Source organism: Coregonus lavaretus (genome assembly GCF_964263955.1).
Source record: "Coregonus lavaretus genome assembly, chromosome: 13".
Lineage (NCBI taxonomy): Eukaryota > Metazoa > Chordata > Actinopteri > Salmoniformes > Salmonidae > Coregonus > Coregonus lavaretus.
This window is the reverse complement of record NC_140000.1, coordinates 1,166,024-1,192,578: the sequence shown is the minus strand read 5'-3', so window position 1 is coordinate 1,192,578 and position 26,555 is coordinate 1,166,024. Positions and strand designations below refer to the sequence as shown.

The 26,555-nt window shown below is 43.9% G+C and overlaps 2 protein-coding genes across 7 annotated transcripts in view; one reads left to right on the top strand and one right to left on the bottom strand.

Annotated features, from left to right (window-relative positions):
• Positions 1 to 12,282, bottom strand: part of LOC311140608 (PHD finger protein 20-like protein 1) — a 41,750-nt gene extending 29,468 nt beyond the window's left edge. For 3 of the 6 annotated variants that reach the window (XM_084175733.1, XM_084175734.1, XM_084175735.1), the window contains exons 1-12: positions 12,179 to 12,282; positions 10,262 to 10,387; positions 9,969 to 10,143; positions 9,430 to 9,525; positions 8,172 to 8,256; positions 7,971 to 8,059; positions 5,219 to 5,402; positions 4,269 to 4,336; positions 1,313 to 1,467; positions 935 to 1,104; positions 484 to 693; positions 14 to 211 (exon numbers count right to left, since the gene is read on the bottom strand). In XM_084175733.1, coding sequence (XP_084031859.1) covers positions 14 to 211; positions 484 to 693; positions 935 to 1,104; positions 1,313 to 1,467; positions 4,269 to 4,336; positions 5,219 to 5,402; positions 7,971 to 8,059; positions 8,172 to 8,256; positions 9,430 to 9,525; positions 9,969 to 10,143; positions 10,262 to 10,387; positions 12,179 to 12,192 — 1,570 coding nt within the window. In that variant the 5' untranslated portion in view covers positions 12,193 to 12,282. The remainder of the gene's footprint in view (positions 1 to 13; positions 212 to 483; positions 694 to 934; positions 1,105 to 1,312; positions 1,468 to 4,268; positions 4,337 to 5,218; positions 5,403 to 7,970; positions 8,060 to 8,171; positions 8,257 to 9,429; positions 9,526 to 9,968; positions 10,144 to 10,261; positions 10,388 to 12,178) is intronic. The other 3 variants (XM_084175736.1, XM_084175737.1, XM_084175738.1) reach the window with 3 other exon arrangements.
• Positions 12,283 to 12,368: 86 nt separating this feature from the next.
• Positions 12,369 to 25,902, top strand: LOC311140616 (acyl-CoA dehydrogenase family member 10-like; the record flags this gene model as incomplete). Its single annotated transcript, XM_084175746.1, has 12 exons — positions 12,369 to 12,468; positions 12,704 to 12,881; positions 13,070 to 13,218; positions 13,386 to 13,580; positions 13,938 to 14,096; positions 14,319 to 14,472; positions 15,037 to 15,163; positions 15,387 to 15,455; positions 15,628 to 15,809; positions 20,527 to 20,677; positions 20,896 to 21,041; positions 25,712 to 25,902. The coding sequence occupies exons 2-12, from the start codon at positions 12,704 to 12,706 to the stop codon at positions 25,900 to 25,902; spliced, it is 1,701 nt and encodes a 566-aa protein (XP_084031872.1). The 5' UTR covers positions 12,369 to 12,468.
• Between the last annotated feature and the right edge of the window lie 653 nt (positions 25,903 to 26,555).

The following is a 26,555-nucleotide window of genomic DNA, read 5'->3' as shown; positions in this document are numbered from 1 at the left end:
AGTCATACATTACCTGCAGCTAAGGGTGGGAATTTGTCTGCCACTGCCGTATGATTGGCCGATGGCCCGTCAGTCAGCTGGTCTCTGTGTGTGATTGGTGAATGAGATGGCGTGAGGATGGAGGCAGTAGTTGGAGGTTTGGGTGGTATGCCGACACAGTAGTTGTGGAGGGTCGATGACTCTGCCCTCTCCACAGAGTTTGCCACTTGATCTAAGGAGGAACATCACACACAGAATAGATTCAGGGGTGAATAAATAGATGTGTTTTCCTGGTTGTTCATCTCGTTTCTTGGTCAGGGTCGTGTTCATTAGTGCACACTGTAGAAAACTTAATTTAAATTAAAACAAGCGTTTTGTTATTTGACAAGTTCAGGTAGTTCCCTCCCTGTTTCAGCCGATTTGCTTCCATTTGGTTCCTAGTTAATATGACCCAGGTCACGTCGGCAGCCAGGAATAAATCCTGTCACTCAAGGCTGCACTCACCCTCTGGAGAGGAGGAGGGGTCTTTGTGAGATGTGTTGTGCTCCCTCCCATGGGGTGAGGGGTCAGGGCACTGGGTGATGGTGGGGCGAGAGGTCACGCTGGAGTCAAAGTTTATATCAGGGCTGACGGTGGCCAGGCGCTGGGAGCGTCTCCTCCTCTGGATCTGTTCTGAGCTCCTGGGGGAGCCTATAGGAACCGCCTCACCGTGCCCTGTTGGAGAGGAAGCACAGCCATGCCACTTAACAACCACCAAATGAACAACTAAGAATCATCATGGAAAATAGTTTTGTGCTGACAGTGATCACAGCCCTAGTACCCCTAAGTCTTCTGAGGCAATTCGTTTTGTTTTTCCCCAAAGAAATCTTCTAAAAACTGTATAGATAAAGTTAATATTGGTAACACCACTTGTGTCTAAAAGCATTCACTACTTTGAGTCAGTTAGCGGTAGTACTTTTTCCACTATGATCCTGTCCCTCAGCAGACCGACCTGAGGGAGCCATGTCAGGGCAGCTGTGTCTGGGGGAGGGACTCAGCATGGACTCTGGAGCTGACATGGTGTCCTCCCCAGCGGACAGAGTAGTGATGGAGCAGGGCGGCCTGGACGGTCTCTGGGTCTGGTTGCTGTTAACCATGACAATGGGTTCCTCATTACTTGACAAATTATTGTACAAATAGCAGCAAAAATCTGAATTACAAGTACAACTTACAATGACATTATTAAATACAGATTATTACCCGATTACAATACACTATGATATATATATATATAAATAACCCACAGATTTTTTTAGGTGCATTGAAAGTCAACAGCTATCTTGTCAAAAGCTACCTGTTGGACTCGGCAGAGTGGTGCTTCAGACGCCTGTTCCGACACTTGGCTGGAGAGCCTGTCATTGAGGACCCAGTCTCTCTCTGGGTCTCTCTCTGGGTCTCTCTCTGGGTCTGCCCTTGTATGGAATCACGTTCTGCTGTTCTTGGCACCTTCTGGAGGAACACAGCGAGGAATACACAGTGGGATTGCTGTCATGAATTGACTCTTAGGCAGAGTGCCAAATGGGATCCTATTCTGTATTTAGTACACTACTTTTGTTATGGGCTTAGGTCAAAAGCAGTGCACTATATAGGGAATAGGGTGCCATTTGGGACACAACCTTAGAAAAACCAATAAACATACTATGGAGCAAAGTCTGTCTTTTATATATATATATATATATATACAGTGGGGAAAAAAAGTATTTAGTCAGCCACCAATTGTGCAAGTTCTCCCACTTAAAAAGATGAGAGAGGCCTGTAATTTTCATCATAGGTACACGTCAACTATGACAGACAAAATGAGAAAAAAAAATCCAGAAAATCACATTGTAGGATTTTTAATGAATTTATTGGCATATGATGGTGGAAAATAAGTATTTGGTCAATAACAAAAGTTTCTCAATACTTTGTTATATACCCTTTGTTGGCAATGACACAGGTCAAACGTTTTCTGTAAGTCTTCACAAGGTTTTCACACACTGTTGCTGGTATTTTGGCCCATTCCTCCATGCAGATCTCCTCTAGAGCAGTGATGTTTTGGGGCTGTCGCTGGGCAACACAGACTTTCAACTCCCTACAAAGATTTTCTATGGGGTTGAGATCTGGAGACTGGCTAGGCCACTCCAGGACCTTGAAATGCTTCTTACGGAGCCACTCCTTCGTTGCCCGGGCGGTGTGTTTGGGATCATTGTCATGCTGAAAGACCCAGCCACGTTTCATCTTCAATGCCCTTGTTGATGGAAGGAGGGTTTCACTCAAAATCTCACGATACATGGCCCCATTCATTCTTTCCTTTACACGGATCAGTCGTCCTGGTCCCTTTGCAGAAAAACAGCCCCAAAGCATGATGTTTCCAACCCCATGCTTCACAGTAGGTATGGTGTTCTTTGGATGCAACTCAGCATTCTTTGTCCTCCAAACATGACGAGTTGAGTTTTTACCAAAAAGTTATATTTTGGTTTCATCTGACCATATGACATTCTCCCAATCCTCTTCTGGATCATCCAAATGCACTTCAGACGGGCCTGGACATGTACTGGCTTAAGCAGGGGGACACGTCTGGCACTGCAGGATTTGAGTCCCTGGCGGCGTAGTGTGTTACTGATGGTTGGCTTTGTTACTTTGGTCCCAGCTCTCTGCAGGTCATTCACTAGGTCCCCCCGTGTGGTTCTGGGATTTTTGCTCACCGTTCTTGTGATCATTTTGACCCCACGGGGTGAGATCTTGCGTGGAGCCCCAGATCGAGGGAGATTATCAGTGGTCTTGTATGTCTTCCATTTCCTAATAATTGCTCCCACAGTTGATTTCTTCAAACCAAGCTGCTTACCTATTGCAGATTCAGTCTTCCCAGCCTGGTGCAGGTCTACAATTTTGTTTTTGGTGTCCTTTGACAGCTCTTTGGTCTTGGCCATTGTGAAGTTTGGAGTGTGACTGTTTGAGGTTGTAGACAGGTGTATTTTATACTGATAACAAGTTCAAACAGGTGCCATTAATAAAGGTAACGAGTGGAGGACAGAGGAGCCTCTGAAAGAAGAAGTTACAGGTCTGTGAGAGCCAGAAATCTTGCTTGTTTGTAGGTGACCAAATACTTATTTTCCACCATAATTTGCAAATAAATTCATAAAAAATCCTACAATGGGATTTTCTGGATTTTTTTTCCTCAATTTGTCTGTCATAGTTGACGTGTACCTATGATGAAAATTACAGGCCTCTCTCATCTTTTTAAGTGGGAGAACTTGCACAATTGGTGGCTGACTAAATACTTTTTTTCCCCACTGTATATATATACACAATTTTTTATATATCTATATATCTACAGTACAAGTCAAAAGTTTGGACACACCTACTCATTCCAGGTTTTTTCTACATTGTAGAATAATAGTGAAGAAATCAAAACTATGAAATAACACCATATGGAATCATGTAGTAAACAAAAAAGTGTTAAACAAATCAAAATATATTTTATATTTGAGATTCTTCAAAGTAGCCACCCTTTGCCTTGATGACAGCTTTGCACACTCTTGGCATTTTCTCAACCAGCTTCATGAGGTAGTCACCTGGAATGTATTTCAATAAACAGGTGTCCCTTCTTAAAAAGTTAATTTGTGGAATTTCTTTCCTTCTTAATGCGTTTGAGCCAATCAGTTGTGTTGTGACAAGGTAGGGGTGGTATATAGAAGATAGCCTTATTTGGTGAGTGACTAGCTGGTACCTGTTGTTGGTACATTATCTCCACTACCGTAGTGACTAGCTGGTACATTATCTCCACTACCGTAGTGACTAGCTGGTACATTATCTCCACTACAGGAGTGACTAGCTGGTACATTATCTACACTACAGTAGTGACTAGCTGGTACATTATCTACACTACAGGAGTGACTGGCTGGTACATTATCTACACTACCGTAGTGACTAGCTGGTACATTATCTACACTACAGGAGTGACTAGCTGGTACATTATCTACACTACAGGAGTGACTGGCTGGTACATTATCTACACTACCGTAGTGACTAGCTGGTACATTATCTCCACTACCGTAGTGACTAGCTGGTACATTATCTACACTACAGGAGTGACTGGCTGGTACATTATCTACACTACCGTAGTGACTAGCTGGTACATTATCTCCACTACCGTAGTGACTAGCTGGTACATTATCTACACTACAGGAGTAACTAGCTGGTACATTATCTACACTTCAGTAGTGACTAGTTGGTACATTATCTACACTACAGTAGTGACTAGCTGGTACCTGTTGTTGGGACGTCACCTGGACTTCTGTCCGCTCCTTCTTGCAGTCAGCATCATCTTCATGGGATCCTGAAGACAGAGGAATAGGACCGGTTGGAACCCAACACACAATGTGTCTCCCAAATGGCACCCTGTATCCTCTATAGTGCACTACTTTTGACCCAGTCCCCTGGTCAAAGGTAGTGCACTGTAAAGGGAATAGGGTGCCATTTGGGAGACACATTGTAAATGTGATGGTTAACTAAGAATGAGGGCCCTGGGGTGAAATATGACCTGCGGTTTTACAGGCCTGGACCCTCTGGGGTGAAACAGCAACATCTAAATGATACCACTACTCCATATTTACATTTTAGTCATTTTAGCAGACGCTCTTATCCAGAGCGACTTACAGTTAGTGAATACATATTTTTTTTATACTGGCCCCCCGTGGGAATCGAACCCACAACCCTGGCGTTGCAAACGCCATGCTCTATCAACTGAGCTACATCCCTGCCGGCTATTCCCTCCCCTACCCTGGACGACGCTGGGCCAATTGTGCGCCGCCCATGAGTCTCCCGGTCGCGGCCGGCTGCGACAGAGCCTGGATTCGAACCAGGATCTCTAGTGGCACAGTTTGCACTGCGATGCAGTGCCTTAGACCACTGCGCCACTCAGGAGAACAGTGATTCTTTACATATCACTGCTGTATGATACTAACATACTGGCTACATGACAACAGCAACATCTAAATGATATCACTGCTGTATGATACTAACATACTGGCTACATGACAACAGCAACATCTAAATGATACCACTACTCCATATCACTGCTGTATGATACTAACATACTGGCTACATGACAACAGGCACTGAGAAATTACAATTCATTTTTAAGGCTGTGTCCCAATATAGTTCCCTATATAGTGCACTACTTTTGACCAGGAGACCATAAGGAGAGGACTCAAGTTACCCAGTTTGTCAGAGTCGGACTGATCCTGCAGCTCTTCATCCATCTCTTCTTCACCATCCTCATCGTCAGACTTCCCTCCGTGAGGGTCGTCCCTGTCCTTGTTGCTGTTGGCACTGGTACGAGCTGTACTGCTTCCTTTGCCCTTGGCTGCAGCCGAGGCAGCTTTCACCAGGGCTATCCAGTCCTGTTGGAGGAGAGAGTTGTTTTATCAATTGCTTTTTTTTCTACTTAGTTTTGTTGTACATTGTCCTTGTTGTTGTTGTTGTTTGAAAAGGCACTTTAAATCCAATGTATTCATATTTTGTTATTATTAGTAGTATTAAGAGACTCCTGGTTAGATCAAACGTCTGATAAATGCATCTATTCTATAGGCGGCTGCTGTAAGTTAGTTAGGTTACGTCTCAAATGGTACCCCTATTACCATTTGGGACTCGGACTTAGTGTATGGAGAAGGAACCTGCTTAACCCTGACTAAAGAGATCCTCTAGGTGTAAGACTAGGTCACGACCTTTGTCGGTGAGAAAACAGTAAGCCTCAATAGTAAAGAATCACTATATTTGGCCTGTACGGACTTCTGTTTTAACGATTAGCTACTACTTTCCAAGTGTGCTGCACACTAAAGTAAAAACATTCTGAGTAAAATAAATGAAATCTTAATTAAGTAGTAAGTAAGATTAGACTGTGGTCTCCTTGGAGAGTGTCTGCTGGTTGGAACAAGGGAGATGCCAGCAAGTCTATCCTGCCAGGACTGTGGGAATCAGCCTTCGCATTAAATCCAGCAATTCCCTGTTGCCCTTTACCTTCTGAAAAAGAGGGAGAAGTGAAATAGAAAATTATGGTATCCTACACTGTCTACAACCTACAATAGACTTTCAGGAATTTTTACTTGCCTTCTATTAAATCAGTATATCTATAAATGGCTATTCTTAGCTATACACTGTGTGCACAATTATTAGGCAAGTCAGTATTTTGACCATATCATCATTATTATGCATATTTCCCAACTCCAAGCTGCATAAACTGGAATGCTTATTGGATTTAAGCATATCAGGTGATGTGTATTTGTGTAATGAGGGAGGGTGTGGCCTAAGGAGATCAACACCCTATATCAAGGTGTGTATAATTATTAGGCTGCTTCTTTTCCTCAGGCAAAAAGGGCCAAACAAGAGATTTAACTGATTCTGAAAAGTCAAGAATTGTCAAAAAATATTTCAGAGGGATGCAGCACTGTTGAAATTGCTAAGATATTGGGGCGTGATCACAGAACCATCAAACGTTTTGTTGCAAATAGTCAACAGTGTTGCAAGAATCGTGTTGAGAAAAAAAGACGCAAATTAACTGCCAAAGATTTGAGAAGAATCAAACGTGAAGCTACCAGGAACCCATTATCCTCCAGTGCTGTCATATTCCAGAACTGCAACCTACCTGGATTGCCCAGAAGTACAAGGTGTTCAGTGCTCAGAGACATGGCCAAGGTAAGGAAGGCTGAAACCCGACCACCACTGAACAAGACACATAAGTTGAAACGTCAAGACTGGGCCAAGAAATATCTGAAGACAGATTTTTCAAAGGTTTTATGGACTGATGAGATGAGAGTGACTCTTGACGGACCAGATGGATGGGCCCATGGCTGGATCAGTAACGGGCACGGAGCTCCACTTCGACTCAGACGCCAGCAAGGTGGAGGTGGGGTACTGGTATGGGCTGGTATTATTAAAGATGAGCTAGTTGGACCTTTTCGAGTTGAAGATGGACTCAAACTCAACTCCCAAACCTACTGCCAGTTTTTAGAAGACACTTTCTTCAAGCAGTGGTACAGGAAAAAGTCTGCATCTTTTTCAAGACCATGATTTTTATGCAGGACAATGCTCCATCGCATGTATCGAAGTACTCCACTGCGTGGCTAGCCAGTAAAGGCCTTAAAGATGAAACAATAATGACATGGCCCCCTTCCTCACCTGACCTAAACCCTATTGAGAACTTGTGGTCCCTTCTTAAACGGTCGATTTACGGTGAAGGAAAACAGTACCCCTCTCTGACCAGTGTCTGGGAGGCTGTGGTTGCTGCTGCACAAAAAGTTGATCGTCAACAGATCAAGAAACTGACAGACTCCATGGATGGAAGGCTTATGACTGTTATTGAAAAGAAGGGTGGCTATAATGGTCACAGATTTTTATTGAAATGTCAGAAATGTTTATTTGTAAATGTTGAGTTGTTTGTTTATTATTCTCACTTTAACAGATGATAATAAACAAGTGAGATGGGGAACTTTTCGTTTTTCATTTAGTTGCATAATAATTCTGCACACTAATAGTTGCCCAATAATTGTGCACACATAGATATTCTCCAAAGAAAGCCAAAACCTCACTTTTACTTAAATATTCAGGTTTGAGGTTTATTAACATTTTGGATTGACCGAGAGCACTGTAGTTGTTCAATAATAAAATTAATCCTCAAACATACAACTTGCCTTATAATTGTGCACACAGTGTAATGCAGACTCTTAGCTATAATGCCAGATTATTAGCTATAATGCCAGATTCTTAGCTATAATGCCAGATTCTTAGCTATAATGCCAGATTCTTAGCTATAATGCCAGATTCTTAGCTATAATGCCAGATTCTTAGCTATAATGCCAGATTCTTAGCTATAATGCCAGATTCTTACTAAGCTATGTTTCTTTCTTCTATTGGAGGAATGCCATGCTCATGCTGATTCCAGAATTGATTGTATGATCATGTGACCAGCTCACCTGTCCTTTTGCATCATCGGGCATGGATTTGATATGAATTCTTTTCACACAGCGAATAACTCCATCATAAAACTGCACCGTGTAGGTACCTAGAATTGAACAAAGACACTTAGGTTGGGGAACACAATTGCAAGTCAGTGTGTTATGTGTACTGGCCATATGTCCTGCTCCTGTCTTAGAAATAGTTAAAGTGATAAATACCCTCTTTGTTTACAGATTCAATCTTTGCAGGATAGTAGCGACAATCTGTCCATCGAGCAAGCACCTCTTCACCATCTCTCAATTCCTGTAAAACAAGCCAAACACAAACCTCCATTACTCTAAACATGTATTTCACAAACACGTGTCATGAGATACAAAAGTTTGGTGAGGAGTATTTCTGTCTGTAATAAAGCCCTTTTGTGGGAAAAACGAATTCTGATTGGCTGTGCCTGGCTCCCAAGTGGGTGGGCCTATGACCTTCCAGGCCCACCCATGGCTGCTCCCCTGCCCAGTCGTGAAATCCATAGATTAGGGCCTAATGAATTTACTTCAATTGACAGATTTTTTTTCTATGAACTGTAACTCAGTACAATCTTTGAAATTGTTGCATTTATATTTTTGTCCAGTATAGATACTGTACTTGTATCCACTTTACTGTAGAAGCACTAAATGTTGTCTGATTCAGGATGTAAGGAATTTCTTGTAAGGTTGCAAGTGTAGCTTGAACATTTCATTAAAGGCCCAGTGCAGTAAAAAAAACGTGATTTCCTGTGTGTTATATACATTTCCACACTGAGGTTGGAATAATACTGTGAAATGATAATGCCCTTTTAGTGTAAGAGCTGTTTGAAAAGGCCGCCTGAAATTTCAGCCTGTTTCGGTGGGATGGAGTTTTGGAGTGCCTGGTGACATCAACAGGCGGTAAATTAGTTAATAGACCAATAAGAAAGAGAGTTCCAAACCTCTCTGCCAATAACAGCAAGTTTTCAGTTTTTCCCTCCTCATTCAGACCACTCCCAGACAGTCCTAGCAAAATCCTTGCTTGAGAAATGTCTCTTTGCTAAGAAGCTATTTTTGTTTCTTTTTTGACCATTTTAATTGAAAACAATCACAGTAAGGTACTAAATGATTTAATATTGAGATAATAACGGCTGCATTGGACCTTTAAGGCAAAGGGGAAAGTTTGTAACACGAAAAGCTCAAAGATAAATGTTACAAACATAGGACAGGAACACAAAGACAAAAAGCTTGAATGACACAGAATGAGCCCCTTTAGACCACAGTATAGCGCTGCAGTATGGCAGCGGCTAAACTCTGGTATAGCTATATGTCAGATTCAGTTATGCCTCGACAAAAAATGATCTGACAGTTTTGACCAAAGCTGTGTTATGTGAAGAACCGAAACAGTGAGTGAGACAAGCAGTTAATAATTCAGCCAAATCACTGAAAAATGGGACAACTGGGAATGTATGTATACTTGTCTCGGCTGCGGTAACTCTGTTTGGTCCTCTGTGCTCTCTGTACATCCAGGAAGCTCATCAAGGCGAGATGCTGACATCTCGCTGAGTCTCTCCTGGTAGAAATATTTATAAGGTATAAGGCATAAACAATTTGTTAATTCTTTTTAAAATTTAGTTCACTCAGAATCTTTATGTTACTACTATCCATCTATCACTCATCCGATTGACTGCACACTCTCATCCATCTGCTACAAAACTCCTCATGAGGCAAACTGTCTCTAACCCAGAGAAAGACGTTGTGAGTTCTTGGCATGCCATATGAGTTTAATCAAATCCATCCATATATTGCAAGCCACAGTACGTGGGGGAGTCTGTGACTCTCCCAATTAATATTTTCTCAATTCCTCACATCTTCTCAAATGGAGAAGAAGGTCTGAGGGGAGGGACCTTGGACCTTCTCCTCCAATACGATTGAGAACGCGTCAACGAAATAGGATGCGAGGAACCGTGGAGAGACTAATTGAGAAATAGTCTGTGGCTGGACAAAAACACCTACAGTCATCTCCCCCTCCTCTTCCTTCAGTCCCTCTTTACGGAGTGTTGGCCTTTCAAGAGGCCGCAGTCGAGTGCTGTCCCAGGCGATCCACTCGTCATAGCGATGGCTCCAACGATCAAAGTGGACAAGCATCTTCCCCTCATCGAAATCAATGTCCTCAATGCGTGAGGAGTACCTGGGTTGTATAAGACAGAAGACAAATGAAAACAAGAACAAAATAAAACCTCTACTATGTTTCCTGTATGTCTGTCACTATGCACACAATTACATAAAGGAACTTGACTGTTACATACCATTTTTGTAGATAGTCTTGAGCTTCAATTCTAGCACCAACTTCAAAAGTGATCCCTGGACGATAAGGAACCTTCTTGCTCATCTTCACAACGTCTGGAGACTGATGATCTGTCTGTCTGTGGCAGCTGAAAACAAAACAAAAAGGTCATGGTTAGACCAGGTTAACATTTTACATTTTAGTCATTTAGCAGACGCTCTTATCCAGAGCAACTTACAGTTAGTGAGTGCATACATTTTCATACTGGCCCCCCGTGGGAAACGAACCCACAACCCTACACGAAGGTTAACTATCTGATACCCGTTCAATTGGCACCCTATGGGAAGGTGATTAGCTAGCTAGCTATATGGCTTAAGTAACAGAATGAACAATATTGTCTTGTTGAACTAGCTAGCTAGCATGATAGTTTGCTCACATTGGTCAGCAGTATTCCAGTTGATTCATAAAGCAAAAACGTTCTTCAAACAGATAGCTGGCTAGCTAGCTAACGTCCTCTCTAGTAAGCCAACTGGCTTTCAAACAAGCTGTTCAGACATGCCACTAGCCAGAATAGATTCAGACCCTACACTTGTTTACAGCTGCATTGGGGTCAGACAGGCTTCCAGTTTCGATTAAGACACCGCGGAGCCGGTGCAAGATATAGCTCAAAAAAAGTACCTCAATCGAGGGATGAGAAATTCATTGTACTCCGAATTCTCCCATTATACCAACTGTTACACAGAAGATTTAATGACTTCTAGTTTTTCCATAAAAGTGACCTTTTCGTCCTCATAGTAGGTAGCAGAAGCCACAGCAGCAATTCCATAATGGCAGCTGTGGCTATTAGCTATCAGTCGTTCAATCTTCTCGGTGTAACAGTTGGAATAATGGGACAATTCAGAGTACAATGCATTTCTCATCTTTCTCATCCCTGTATTGAGGTACGTTTTCTGAGCCATATCTTGTGCCAGCTCAGTAGTGTCTTAATCTAAACAGGAAGCCTGTCTGACCCCAGTGCAACTGTAAGCAAGTGTAGGGTCAGAATCTATTCTGGCTAAAATGACACCACATATACTCACCCAACTGACACCTTTTACTAATTAAAACATCATGCACAATCATTCAAACCAGTGCTAGTTAGCTAGTTAATCAACTCGTATGTTGAGTTGACTAACAAACGTCAACCATATATTTTCATATTATTCTTTAACTAGCTAGCTAGCTTAATTTACTAAGATAGCTACCAAGCCTAATTTACTAAGATAGCTAGCTAGCCTAATTTACTAAACGAGGTAGTTAGCTAGCAGGCTATCGTAAACTAGCTAGCTAGATTACCGCTAACTAGCTAAAGTTACACAAGCGGTTAGTTAGCCAACTAGCATGTCGGTTATTAAAAGTGGCAATAGTCGAGTGATAAATCAAGCGTTATATGAACATTTAATGATCGAAAGATAGTATATTAATTAGCAACAAAACGTTTAGCTAGCTGGCCGTTAGTTGTCAATTTACTATGGTAACTAATGCTACAGTAACTAGTTAACTTTGCAATAAGTAAGGTGGCTAAGTTAGCTAGCTAACGTTACATGTTTAACAGGGCTAACTACCTAACTAACGTATAGCTAGCTAACTAAAAGATGGTGATATGACAAGGGCAAAGAAAGTTAGATGAATATATGAATGAAATCCATGTATTTCACAGACTAGATGGCAAGCGAACTACTATTTGGGTTAGCTAGTTAAGTTAGCTATTAGCTTGTCCGACGATAACGCTAGCAAGTTCGCTAACTTGCTAGCAGCAAGCTAACTTGCCAACGTTAGCTCTGCAGAATAATATCTAGCCAAAAACTGTCAGCCAGTTTCTAGCTATCTAATGGCATACATTTCTCATGTATTTTGTGAGGGCGTTGTCCTCTTTGGAATGAATTGCAAATTGTTTTACCTTTGCGAACACATTTGGTAAATTATAGTTATTGTTATAAACTCATATCATGAGTACATATCAGTCTTCATCCCATTCTTCTGCTCAGATATTTACCCTAAACCAAATAGAGGGCGTTCCAACGTAACGACGTAACCACCCTGCCCCCAAAGCCACGTAATAATCACATGACCTACATTCAAGTACAACATGTCTGCATTGTAAACAGTACTGCAAATGTATCTCTTCAGAATACAAGAATATCACATCATACTCTGCAATCAACGTTAGCCAGCGTAAGGTCAACACAGGTAAGAGAGAGACGTTGACAACAATCTGACAGTGACAACGTTGAAGTAAGACGTCAGATTGAAAGAAGGGGAACACTTTTCTACTGTCTCCTAGTAACTTTCCAATGTTAGGATTTTGATTTACCCAAGGAGGTATTGTTGTCAGACGCAGGGCACCAATCTTTACTTGTTTTAGAGTGTTCTCTTCTCTCATTTGACTAACAATCTTTGTACCCTTTTCTTGTGCAAAACCAAGATGATGATGATGATGATGATGATGAAGATGCGGACTGCTGCACAATTCAGGTCTCAGTTGTGGAGTCTGAAGACGCCTAGCCTCTGTCACAGAAGCTTTGCTGCCATCTCCACTTACAAAGCTGTCATTTTTGACATGTATGGAGTGCTCATTCCGTCACCTGTCAAAGTGGCAACAGGTATGTCATATAGACCACACAATGTACCACACAATGTACCACACAAGCCTTGTATAACACAACATCAAAAATAGTCAATTACGGGAGGCCTACTTATTTCCGTTCAACTCCTAATGGAGCAAAGGGCCTCAAGACATACAAGTCAATACAGTGCAACATAATATTATTGGTCTCTTTTTTCTCTGTAGTGTTTGAACAACAGAACAGTGTTCCTCTGGGCACGCTGGGCAAGGCCATCAGGACAGGTGGTGAGGTGAACGCGTGGAAGAGGTTCATGCGTGGAGAGCTTGGGGCTGAGGAGTTTGTGGAGGCCTTCGGCAGGCAATGCAGTGAGATAGTGAGCTTCTGTCTATTACATCACGACTAGCCATGTATCTCTGTACCTACAGCCTGTACCCTATTGGCCCTGGTCTAAAGTAGTGCACTAAACAAGGGAATAGGGTGCCGTTTGGGATTCACCCCCATATCTTCATTCATTATCCCCCTCTGCTGCTCCACCCTCAGGCAGGATGTCCTGTTCCCATTGGCTCATTCTTGTCTGACCTGACCAGTGGGCCAATGACCAAGCCTCTACCCGTCATGATGGAGGCCATATTGTGTGCTCGCTCCAGGGGCCTGAAGACTGCTGTCCTCAGCAACAACTTCCTCCAGCTGAACGGTGACCCCTTCCTGCCTCTGGACCACTCTCTCTTCGATGTGGTGACTAAGCATTTTATGTTTACATTGCCTGCGTCCCAAATAGCCCCCTATTCCCTATATAGTGCACTACTTTTGATCAGAGCCCTATGGGAGCCCTATAGACATTGGTCAAAAGTAGTGCACTACATAGGAATTGGGACGCAAGCATTATGTAGTAATGATATTAAAAGTAAATAGTAGCTGTGTAACAGTTAGTGCAGAAATTGCATTATGAATTCAATGCAGACTTTCTCTCTCTCTCCCCCATCTGTTCCCATCCCCTCTCTCACCATCCCTCTTTCCCACCTCTCTCATTACTGCTGTACCCCCTAACCATTCCTCTCTCTCTCTCCCCCCTCCATCCATCTCTGGTTGTAGATAGTTGAATCGTGTAGGGAGGGCCTCAGTAAGCCAGACCCCAGGATCTACCACCTGTGTCTGAACAGACTGGGTGTCTCTGCCCATGAAGCTGTGTTCCTGGATGACCTGGAGTTCAACGTTAAGGCAGCTGCCCAGTTAGGGATGCATGCTATCAAGGTGAGTGAGCCCCATCTCTGCATTCATAACTCCCCCTTACCAATACCACTGTATCTTGGAGATTTTGTGGTGCACTGTGCAAGTGAATGCTCTCGTTGTTTCATTGAGCAATGTTTCAACCTGAAGGTCTTCCCCAAGCTTCGTAGTAGTCACAAAACACTAGGGAACATAACCCACAGACTGTGACAGAGCCACTAGTTGTTGATAGATATTGTTATCCAGGTAGGGGACCTTGCAGTGGCAGTGAAGGAGCTGGAAGGGGTGCTGGGTATCCCCCTGTCAGGGTTTGTTCCTGGGCCAGGCTCTGGGGCCACAAAGCTCCCTATGGACCAACTCACACAGTACCTGAGGAAGGCTCTCCATCTGTCTGACAAAGGTACATCTATCAATGGATTTTATTCTCCCCAATTTTCGATCTTGTCTCATTGCTGCAACTCCCCAGCGAGCTCTGGAGGCGAAGGTCAAGTTATACGTCCTCCGAAACATGACACGCCAAACCGCGCTTCTTAACACCCACCTAAAGTCCGAACCGACTTGACAAAACTATAGTTAGTTAACAAGAAATGTGTGGAGTGGTTGAAAAACGAGTTTTTTAATGATTCCAACCTAAGTGTATGTAAACTTCCGACTTCAACTGTATATCCATTTCAAAATGTCTGTCTAGAAATGGATAGAATTGATATTACCTCAGTGTTGTCAGTACAAAGTTCAGTAGCCTCTAAAGGCACTGGGGGAAGGAAGGACCAGGGACATGTATGTTGATCTATGCTGTCTTTCAAAGCTCTCCTGTATGAAGACGGTGGCTGCGTCCCAAATGGAAACATATTCCTAAAGGCCCTTGTCAAAAGAAGTGGGAATAAGGGAATAAGATGCCATTTGGGACACAGCCGGTGTCTCTATTTACTGTTGTTGATACAGTCTGTCTCTATATCTGAATTAGACCCTGTTCCTGTCCAACAACTCAGCCCCAGCCAGTCAAACTCCTTATATCACTTGACCACTGGAGGGCGCCATCTACTCCTGAGGAAACAGCAGAAGGGCTCCCAAGCCATGGAGACGGAGTACAGGTAGGGTCGCTCCAACACGCCACCTACCTAGCTGTGGGAATCAGATGGGTGTGAGATGGAAGTGATCAGCATCTGGATTGATCATCCCTCTCTCCTATCTAGATCACTTGCCCGCGTCCCAAACGGCACCATGTTCCCTATGGGCCCTGGTCAAAAGTAGTGCACTATAGAGGGAATAGGGTGCCATTTCTTCATACATCACTCTATTCTCTGTACTCCACAGGTTATTGAAAGCTCTCAATGGATCCGGCATCCCTGTTCCAGAGATCATTGGTCTATGTGAGGACCCAAGGTGAGAACACACACTGCCTGACGGACACACACACACACACACACACACACACACACACACAAACACAAACACAAACATACATACACTCATGCACGTTACATAGTTGTAGATGAGTTTTTTATCCCAGTTTGTCTGTCTCTGTCTTCTTCCTGTATGTGGTTGTGTTGTTCAGTGTCCTGGGTGCTCCCTTCCTCTTGATGGAGGTCTGTCTAGGGAGGATGTTCAGTGACCCCTCCCTGCCAGGCCTGACCCCTGGGGACAGGAGGGCCTTGTACCAAGCCATGGAACACACACTCTGCCAGATCCACCGTCTAGATACTACAGCAGTCGGCCTGGAGGACTACGGCGAGCCAGGTGATTCATTAATGAATTAACAAAGATTGTTTTGTGTCATTATCTCTCCTTCTCTCTCTCTCTCTCTCTCTCTCTCTCTCTCTCTCTCTCTCTCTCTCTCTCTCTCTCTCTCCTTCTCTCTCTTTCTCTCTCTCTCTCTCTCCCCTTCTCATCTCTCTTTCTCTCTCTCTCTCCTCCTCTCTCCATCTCTCTCTCCCCTTCTCATCTCTCTCTCTCTCTCCTTCACTCTCTCGTCTCTCTCTCACTTTATCTCTCGCTTTCACTCTCTCTCTCCTCTCAATTCAATTTAAGGGCTTTATTGGCATGGGAAACATATGTTAACATTGTCAAAGCAAGTGAAATAGATAATAAACAATAGTGAAATAAACAATAAAACAGAACAGTAAACATTACACTCACAAAAGTTAAAAAATAATAAATACATTTCAAATGTGATATTATGGCTATGTACAGTGTTGTAACGATTTGCAAATAGTTAAAGTAAAAAAGGGAAAATAAATAAACATAAATATGGGTTGTATTTGCAATGGCGTTTGTTCTTCACTGGTTGCTCTTTTCTTGTGGCAGCAGGTCACAAATCTTGCTGCTGTGATGGCACACTCCAATAGATATGGGAGTTTATCAAAATTGGATTTGTTTTTTTCGAATTCTTTGTGGGTCTGTCTAATCTGAGGGAAATATGTGTCTCTAATATGGTCATACATTTGGCAGGTTAGGAAGTGCAGCTCAGTTTCCACCTCATTTTGTGGGCAGTGTGCACATAGCTTGTCTTCTCTTGAGAGCCAGGTCTGCCTACGGCGGCCTTTCTCAATAGCAAGTCTATGCTCACTGAGTCTGTACATTGTCAAAGTTTTCCTTAATTTTGGGTCAGTCACAGTGGTCAGGTATTCTGCCACTGTTTACTCTCTGTTTAGGGCCAAATAGCATTCTAGTTTGTGCTGTTTTTTTGTTAATTCTTTCCAATGTGTCGAGTAATTCCCTTTTTGTTTTCTCATGATTTGGTTGGGTCTAATTGTGTTGCTGTCCTAGGGCTCTGTGGGGTCTGTTTGTGTTTGTGAACAGAGCCCCAGGACCAGCTTGCTTAAGGGACTCTTCTCCAGGTTCATCTCTCTGTAGATGATGGCTTTGTTATGGAAGGTTTGGGAATCGCTTCCTTTTAGGTGGTTGTAGAGTTTAACAGCTCTTTTCTGGATTTTGATAATTCGCGGGTATCGGCCTAATTCTGCTCTGCATGCATTATTTGGTGTTTTACGTTGTACACAGAGGATATTTTTGCAGAATTCTGCATGCAGTCTCAATTTGGTGTTTGTCCCATTTTGTGAATTCTTGGTTGGTGAGCATAAAGGGCAATGGGTTCTATAACTGATTCAAGTATTTTTAGCCAGATCCTAATTGGTATGTCAAATTTTATGTGCCTTTTGATGGCATAGAAGGCCCTTCTTGCCTTGTCTCTCAGATCTTTTTTGGAACACCATTATTTTTGTCTTACTAAGATTTACTGTCAGGGCCCAGGTCTGACAGAATCTGTGCAGAAGATCTATGTGCTGCTGTAGGCCCTCCTTGGTTGGTGACAGAAGCACCAGATCATCAGCAAACAGTAGACATTTGACTTCAGATTCTAGTAGGGTGAGGCCGGGTGCTGCAGACTGTTCTAGTGCCCTCACCAATTTGTTGATATATATGTTGAATAGGTTTGGGGCTTAAGCTGCATCCCTGTCTCACCCCACGGCCCTGTGGAAAGAAATGTGTGTGTTTTTTGCCAATTTTAAAGCACACTTGTTGTTTGTGTACATGGATTTTAGAATGTTGTAAGTTTTTCCCCCAACACCACTTTCCATAAATTTGTATAGCAGACCCTCATGCCAAATTGAGTCAAAAGCGTTTTTGAGTAGACTTTGCCTTTGTTTTGTTTTGTTTGTCAATTAGGGTGTGCAGGGTGAATGCGCGGTCTGTCGTACGGTAATTTGGTAAAAAGCCAATTTGACATTTGCTCAGTACATTGTTTTCACTGAGGAAATGTGCGAGTCTTCTGTTAATGATAATGCAGAGGATTTTCCCAAGGTTGCTGTTGACGCATATCTTTCTCTCTCTCTCCTTCTGTCGGTCTCTCTCTCTCTCTCTCTTCTTATCTCGCTTATCTTCTGTCTCGCTCTCTTCTTATCTCTCTCTCCTTCTGTCTCTCTCTCTCTCTCTTCTTATCTCTCTCTCCTTCTGTCTCTCTCTCTCTTCTTATCTCTCTCTCCTTCTGTCTCTCTCTCTCTCTCTCTCTCCTTATCTCTCTCCTTCTGTCTCTCTCTCTCTCTCCTTCTGTCTCTCTCTCTCCTTATCTCTCTCTCCTTCTGTCTCTCTTCTTCTCTCTCTCCTTCTGTCTCTCTCTCTCTCTCTTCTTATCTCTCTCTCCTGTCTCTCTCTTCTTATCTCTCTCTCCTTCTGTCTCTCTATCTCTCTCTTCTTATCTCTCTCTCCTTCTGTCTCTCTCTTCTTATCTCTCTCTCCTTCTGTCTCTCTCTCTCTCTCTCTTCTTATCTCTCTCTCCTTCTGTCTCTCTCTCTCTTATCTCTCTCCTTCTTTCTCTCTCTCTCTCTCTCTTCTTATCTCTCTCTCCTTCTGTCTCTCTCTCTCTCTTCTTATCTCTCTCTCCTTCTCTCTCTCTTCTTATCTCTCTCTCCTTCTCTCTCTCTCTCTTCTTATCTCTCTATCTCTCTCTCTCTTCTTATCTCTCTCTCCTTCTCTCTCTCTCCTTCTTTCTCTCTCTCTCTCTCTCTTATCTCTCTCTCCTTCTGTCTCTCTCTCTCTCTCTTCTTATCTCTCTCTCCTTCTCTCTCTCTCTCTCTTCTTATCTATCTCTCCTTCTCTCTCTCTCTCTCTTCTTATCTCTCTCTCCTTCTGTCTCTCTCTCTCTTCTTATCTCTCTCTCCTTCTCTCTCTCTCTCTTCTTATCTCTCTCTCCTTCTCTCTCTCTCCTTCTTTCTCTCTCTCTCTCTTATCTCTCTCTCCTTCTGTCTCTCTCTCTCTCTCTTCTTATCTCTCTCTCCTTCTCTCTCTCTCTCTCTCTTCTTATCTATCTCTCCTTCTCTCTCTCTCTCTCTCTTCTTATCTCTCTCTCCTTCTGTCTCTCTCCTTCTGTCTCTCTCTCTCTCTCTTCTTATCTCTCTCTCCTTCTGTCTCTCTCTCTCTCTTCTTATCTCTCTCTCCTTCTCTCTCTCTCTCTCTCTCTTATCTATCTCTCCTTCTCTCTCTCTCTCTCTCTCTCTCTTCTTATCTCTCTCTCCTTCTGTCTCTCTCCTTCTGTCTCTCTCTCTCTCTCTCTCTCTTATCTCTCTCTCCTTCTGTCTCTCTCTCTCTCTCTTCTTATCTCTCTCTCCTTCTCTCTCTCTCTCTCTTCTTATCTATCTCTCCTTCTCTCTCTCTCTCTCTCTTCTTATCTCTCTCTCCTTCTGTCTCTCTCTCTCTTCTTATCTCTCTCTCCTTCTCTCTCTCTCTCTTCTTATCTCTCTCTCCTTCTCTCTCTCTCCTTCTTTCTCTCTCTCTCTCTTATCTCTCTCTCCTTCTGTCTCTCTCTCTCTCTCTTCTTATCTCTCTCTCCTTCTCTCTCTCTCTTCTTATCTATCTCTCCTTCTCTCTCTCTCTCTCTCTTCTTATCTCTCTCTCCTTCTGTCTCTCTCCTTCTGTCTCTCTCTCTCTCTCTTCTTATCTCTCTCTCCTTCTGTCTCTCTCTCTCTCTTCTTATCTCTCTCTCCTTCTCTCTCTCTCTCTCTCTCTTCTTATCTATCTCTCCTTCTCTCTCTCTCTCTCTCTCTCTTCTTATCTCTCTCTCCTTCTGTCTCTCTCTCTCTCTCTTCTTATCTCTCTCTCCTTCTGTCTCTCTCTCTCTCTTCTTATCTCTCTCTCCTTCTCTCTCTCTCTCTCTTCTTATCTCTCTCTCTCTCTCTTCTTATCTCTCTCTCCTTCTGTCTCTCTCTCTCTCTTCTTATCTCTCTCTTCTTATCTCTCTATCTCATCTCTCTCTCTTCTTATCTCTCTCTCCTTCTCACTCTCCTTCTTTCTCTCTCTCTCTCTCTCTTATCTCTCTCTCCTTCTGTCTCTCTCTCTCTCTCTTCTTATCTCTCTCTCCTTCTCTCTCTCTCTCTCTCTTCTTATCTATCTCTCTATCTCTCTCTTCTTATCTCTCTCTCTTCTTATCTCTCTCTCCTTCTCTCTCTCTCCTTCTTTCTCTCTCTCTCTCTCTCTCTTATCTCTCTCCTTCTGTCTCTCTCTCTCTCTCTTCTTATCTCTCTCTCCTTCTCTCTCTCTCTCTCTCTTCTTATCTATCTCTCCTTCTCTCTCTCTCTCTCTCTTCTTATCTCTCTCTCCTTCTGTCTCTCTCCTTCTGTCTCTCTCTCTCTCTCTTCTTATCTCTCTCTCCTTCTGTCTCTCTCTCTCTCCTTCTCTCTCTCTCTCTTCTTATCTCTCTCTTCTTATCTCTCTCTCTTCTTATCTCTCTCTCCTTCTCTCTCTCTCCTTCTTTCGCTCTCTCTCTCTCATCTCTCTCTCCTTCTGTCTCTCTCTCTCTCTTCTTATCTCTCTCTCCTTCTCTCTCTCTCTCTTCTTATCTATCTCTCCTTCTCTCTCTCTCTCTCTCTCTCTCTCTCTTCTTATCTCTCTCTCCTTCTGTCTCTCTCCTTCTGTCTCTCTCTCTCTCTCTTCTTATCTCTCTCTCCTTCTTTCTCCTCTGTAGTAGATGACACGGGGCTTCAGGTAGAGTGGTGGACTCAGCGGTACAGGGACAGTGAGACTCCGCCCATCCCAGCCATGGAGAGACTAACACAGTGGCTTCCTCTGCACCTCCCCAAACACCAGAGATCTACGCTGATCCATGGCAGCTTCAGGTGTAACACACACGCACAGCGTGTTCACATTTACATAATCAGCAGTAATATTTGTATTTGAAAAGTCCTGATTAGGTATGCTTCCCACATGATACCCTATTCCCCCATATAGTGCACTAATTCCATGGCTCTGGTCAAAAGTAGTACGCTATAAAGGGTGCCATTTTGGACACAGACATGGTGAAATGAATCCAACCCAAACCCCCTTTGATCCATAGACTGGAGAACCTTGTGTTCCACCCAGAGAAGCCGGAGGTGGTGGCAGTGCTGGACTGGGGCCGCTCAAACCTGGGTGACCCCCTATCAGACCTGACTTTCAGCTGCATGGCTCGCTGCCTGCCCCAGGACAACCCACTACTGACAGGTACCATTATACTACCTAACCGTACTACTACACCCTACCAGCCTTCCTTTTGACCACGTCCACAGATAGAACACTCAAATGGCACCCTATTCCTATGGGCCCTGGTTGAACGTAGTGCACTATATAGGGCGCATAGCCAAGAAGTAGTATGCATTTACACTGAAAGAAAATATAAACGCAACATGTGTTGGTCCCATGTTTAATGAGCTTAAATAAAAGATCCCAGAGATTTGCCATATGCACTAAAAGCTTATTTCTCACAAATGTTGTGGCCAAATTAGTTGACATCACTGTTAGTGATCATTTCTCCTTTGCCAAGATAATCCATACACCTGACAGGTGTGGCATATCAATAAGCTGATTAAACAGCATGATCATTACACAGGTGCACCTTGTGCTGGGGACAATAAAAGCCACTCTAAAATTAGAATTTTGTCACACAACACAATGCCACAGATGTCTCAAGTTTTGAGGGAGAGTGCAATTGGCATGCTGACTGCAGGAATGTCCACCAGAGCTGTTGCCAGAGAATTGAATGTTAATTTCTCTACCATAAACCGCCTCCAACGTTGTTTTAGAGAATTTGGCAGTACGTCCAACCGGCCTCACAACCACAGACCACGTGTATGGCGTCATGTGGGCGAGCGGTTTGCTTGTGTCAACGTTGTGAACAGAGTGCCCCATGGTGGAGGTGGGGTTATGGTATGGGCAGGCATAAGCTACGGACAACTAACACAATTGCATTTTATCGATGGCAATTTCAATGCACAGATACCGGGATGAGATCCTGAGGCCCATTGTTGTGCCATTCATCCGCCGCAATCACCTCATGTTTCAGCATGATAATGCACGGCCCCATGTCGCAAGGATCTTTTCAAAATTCCTGGAAGCTGAAAATGTCCCAGTTCTTCCATGGCCTGCATACTCACCAGACATGTCACCCATTGAGCATGTTTGGGATGCTCTGGATCAACATGTACGACAGCGTGTTCCAGTTCCCGCCAATATCCAGCAACTTCGCACAGCCATTGAAGAGGAGTGGGACAACATTCCACAGGCCACAATCAACAGCCTGATCAACTCTATGCGAAGATACTAGAATGGCGCCGGAGAAGATGGTTGCCGTTTTACAGCCCTCTAACCAATTGTACTATTATGTGTGTTTTTCCGCGTTATTTGTAATTTATTTTGTACATAATGTTTCTGTCATCGTCTCTTATAACCACAAAGAGCTTCTGGATATCAGGACAGCGATTACTCACCTCGTATTGGACTAATAATTTTTCTTCAACGAGGCGGCCGCGAAGGATATCCTACAGACACCCGACAAGGCCCAAATCCCCGTCATTCGCATGAGGAAGAGACGGAGATATCGTGGACGTAGGTCGGGGTGCCTTGTAAGGATCCGACGGCGAGCAAGTAAACTGTCGCTCCCATCAATCCTATTAGCCAATCTTCAATCATTGGAAAATAAATTGGATGACCTCAGATTTCGGTTATCCTACCAACGGGACATTAAAAACTGTAATATCTTATGTTTCACCGAGTCGTGGCTGAACGACGACATGGATAACATACAGCTAGCGGGCTATACGCTACATCGGCACGATAGAACGGCTGACTCCGGTAAGACAAGGGGTGGCGGTCTGTGTATATTTGTAAACAACAGCTGGTGCACAAAATCAAATACTAAGGAAGTCTCAAGGTTTTGCTCGCCTGAGGTAGAGTATCTTATGATAAGCTGTAGACCACACTATTTACCAAGAGAGTTTTCATCTATATTTTTCATAGCCGTCTATTTACCACCACAAACCAATGCTGGCATTAAGATTGCACTGAATGAGCTGTATAAGGCCATAAGTCAACAGGAAAACGCTCATCCAGAGGCAGCGCTCCTAGTGGCCGGGGACTTTAATGCAGGGAAACTTAAATCCGTTCTACCTAATTTCTACCAGCATGTTAAATGTGCAACCAGAGGAAAAAAAAACTCTAGACCACCTTTACTCCACACACAGAGACGCATACAAAGCTCTCCCTCGCCCTCCATTTGGCAAATCTGACCATAACTCTATCCTCCTGATTCCTGCTTATAAGCAAAAACTAAAGCAGGAAGCACCAGTGACTCGGTTAATAATAAAGTGGTCAGATGACGCAGATGCTAAGCTACAGGACTGTTTTGCTAGCACAGACTGGAACATGTTCCGGGATTCTTCAGATAGCATTGAGGAGTACACCACATCATCACTGGCTTCATCAATAAGTGCATCGATGATGTCGTCCCCACAGTGACCGTACGTACATACCCCAACCAGAAGCCATGGATTACAGGAAACATCCGCACTGAGTTAAAGGGTAGAGCTGCCGCTTTAAAGGAGCGGGACTCTAACCCGGACGCTTATAAGAAATCCCGCTATGCCCTCCGACGAACCATCAAACAGGCAAAAAGTCAATACAGGACTAAGATTGAATCGTACTACACCGGCTCTGACGCTCGTCGGATGTGGCAGGGCTTGAACACTATTACAGACTACAAAGGGAAGTACAGCCGCGAGCTTCCCAGTGACACAAGCCTACCAGACGAGCTAAACCACTTCTATGCTCGCTTCGAGGCAAGCAACACTGAAGCATGCATGAGAGCACCAGCTGTTCCAGATGACTATGTGATCACGCTCTCCGTAGCCGATGTGAGTAAGACTTTTAAGCAGGTCAACATTCACAAGGCCGCAGGGCCAGACGGATTACCAGGACGTGTACTCCGAGCATGTGCTGACCAACTAGCAAGTGTCTTCACTGACATTTTCAACATGTCCCTGACTGAGTCTGTAATACCAACATGTTTCAAGCAGACCACCATAGTCCCCGTGCCCAAGGACACTAAGATAACCTGCCTAAATGACTACCGACCCGTAGCACTGATGTCTGTAGCCATGAAGTGCTTTGAAAGGCTGGTCATGGCTCACATCAACACCATTATCCCAGAAACCCTAGACCCACTCCAATTTGCATACCGCCCCAACAGATCCACAGATGATGCAATCTCTATTGCACTCCACACTGCCCTTTCCCACCTGGACAAGAGGAACACCTACGTGAGAATGCTATTCATTGACTACAGCTCAGCATTCAACACCATAGTGCCCTCAAAGCTCATCACTAAGCTAAGGATCCTGGGACTAAACACCTCCCTCTGCAACTGGATCCTGGGTAAGGGGTGGTAAGGGTAGGTAACAACACATCTGCCACACTAATCCTCAACACGGGGGCCCCTCAGGGGTGCGTGCTCAGTCCCCTCCTGTACTCCCTGTTCACCCATGACTGTATGGCCAGGCACGACTCCAACACCATCATTAAGTTTGCCGACGACACAACAGTGGTAGGCCTGATCACCGACAACGATGAGACAGCCTATAGGGAGGAGGTCAGAGACCTGGCCGTGTGGTGCCAGGATAACAACCTCTCCCTCAACGTGACCAAGACAAAGGAGATGATTGTGGACTACAGGAAAAAAAAGAGAACTGAGCACGCCCCCATTCTCATCGACGGGGCTGTAGTGGAACAGGTTGAGAGCTTCAAGTTCCTTGGTGTCCACATCACCAATGAACTATCATGGTCCAAACACACCAAGACAGTCGTGAAGAGGGCACGACAAAGCCTATTCCCCCTCAGGAGACTGAAAAGATTCGGCATGGGTCCTCAGATCCTCAAAAAATTCTACAGCTGCACCATCGAGAGCATCCTGACTGGTTGCATCACCGCCTGGTATGGCAACTGCTTGGCCTCCGACCGCAAGGCACTACAGAGGGTAGTGTGTACGGCCCAATACATCACTGGGGCCAAGCTTCCTGCCATCCAGGACCTCTATACCAGGCGGTGTCAGAGGAAGGCCCTCAAAATTGTCAAAGACTCCAGCCACCCTAGTCATAGACTGTTCTCTCTGCTACCGCACGGCAAGCGGTACCGGAGTGCCAAGTCTAGGTCCAAAAGACTTCTCAACAGCTTCTACCCCCAAGCCATAAGACTCCTGAACAGCTAATCATGGCGACCCAGACTATTTGCACTGCCCCCCCACCCCATCTTTTTACGCTGCTGCTACTCTGTTAATTATTTATGCATAGTCACTTTAACTCTACCCACATGTACATATTACTTCAACTACCTCAACTAGCCGGTTGACTCTGCAACGGTACCCCCCTGTATATATAGCCTCCCTACTGTTATTTTATTTTACTTCTGCTCTTTTTTTTCTCAACACTTTTTTGTTGTTGTTTTATTTTACTTTTTTATTAAAAATAAATGCACTGTTGGTTAAGGGCTGTAAGTAAGCATTTCACTGTAATTTCTGCACCTGTTGTATTCGGCGCATGTGGCCAATAAAATGTGATTTGATTTGAGATGTGTCGCGCTGCATGAGGCAAATGGTGGTCACACCAGATACTGACTGGTTCTCTGATCCACGCCCCTACCTTTCTTTTTAAAGGTATCTGTGACCAACAGATGAATATCTGTATTCCCAGTTGGGCTAATTAATAATCAATTGACTGATTTCCTTTATATGAACTGTAACTCAGTAAAATATTTGAAATTGTTACATGTTGCGTTTATATTTTTGTTCAGTATAGGTATGATTCAATATTATCAACACAGTGGTGGTTTCATTGTGTTTCCTACAGGTATATCTGACAAGGGCCTAGAACAGCTGGGTATCCCCAGTGTGGAGGAGGTGATAGGGCAATACAGCAGCTCTATGGGTCTGGAGGAGGGAGTCCCGGACTGGCAGTTCTACATGGCCTTCCATCTCTTCTGCCTGGCAGCCAGCCACCAGGGGGAGAGCAAGAACACCATCGCAGGTACCAGAACGTAGACCAGAGTGTAGGAGTGTGTCTCATGCAATATCTTCAACGATAATTAATAATGCTTCGGAAAGGTACATCGTGTGGATCTTTTAAAGCTTGTCAGCTATTACTTGGTCCTCTGTAGCTGTTGGAAGAGCATCGCTCTTGCAACGCCAGGATAGTGGGTTCGATTCCCGGGACCAGCCATATGTTTAAAAAAATAAAATAAAATAAATGTATGCATGACTGTAATTCGCTTTTGGATAAAACCTTACATCCGTTATATGAACAATATGTAGTTGTAGGCTTAACTATCCCTCTTTTGCAGGACAAACCGGCTCTGGGAAGATAGCTGAGCAGGTGGCTGACCTGGCCTGGGACTTTGCCACCAAAGAGGGCTTCCGTATCTTCAACGCAAAGCCCAGTGCGCCTCGTGCAGGCACCTCCCCTTTAAAGGGGCAAATAGCAGGGTGACTGCTTTCTTGTTTTTAGGATTGCCCCTTTAAGACAAGATTTCCGTAGCTGAAGTGATTGGCGGCGTAGAGGAAGTCGTCTTAGTTGAGTCTAAAAAGCATTATTTAGCTCCAAATAATGCTTTTTTTGGCGCTTAAGTACGTGTACATTACTACATTTATGCCCGGGATATTGTTTTTCAACGGGAAGAGTTCAAAAATAACTGGAG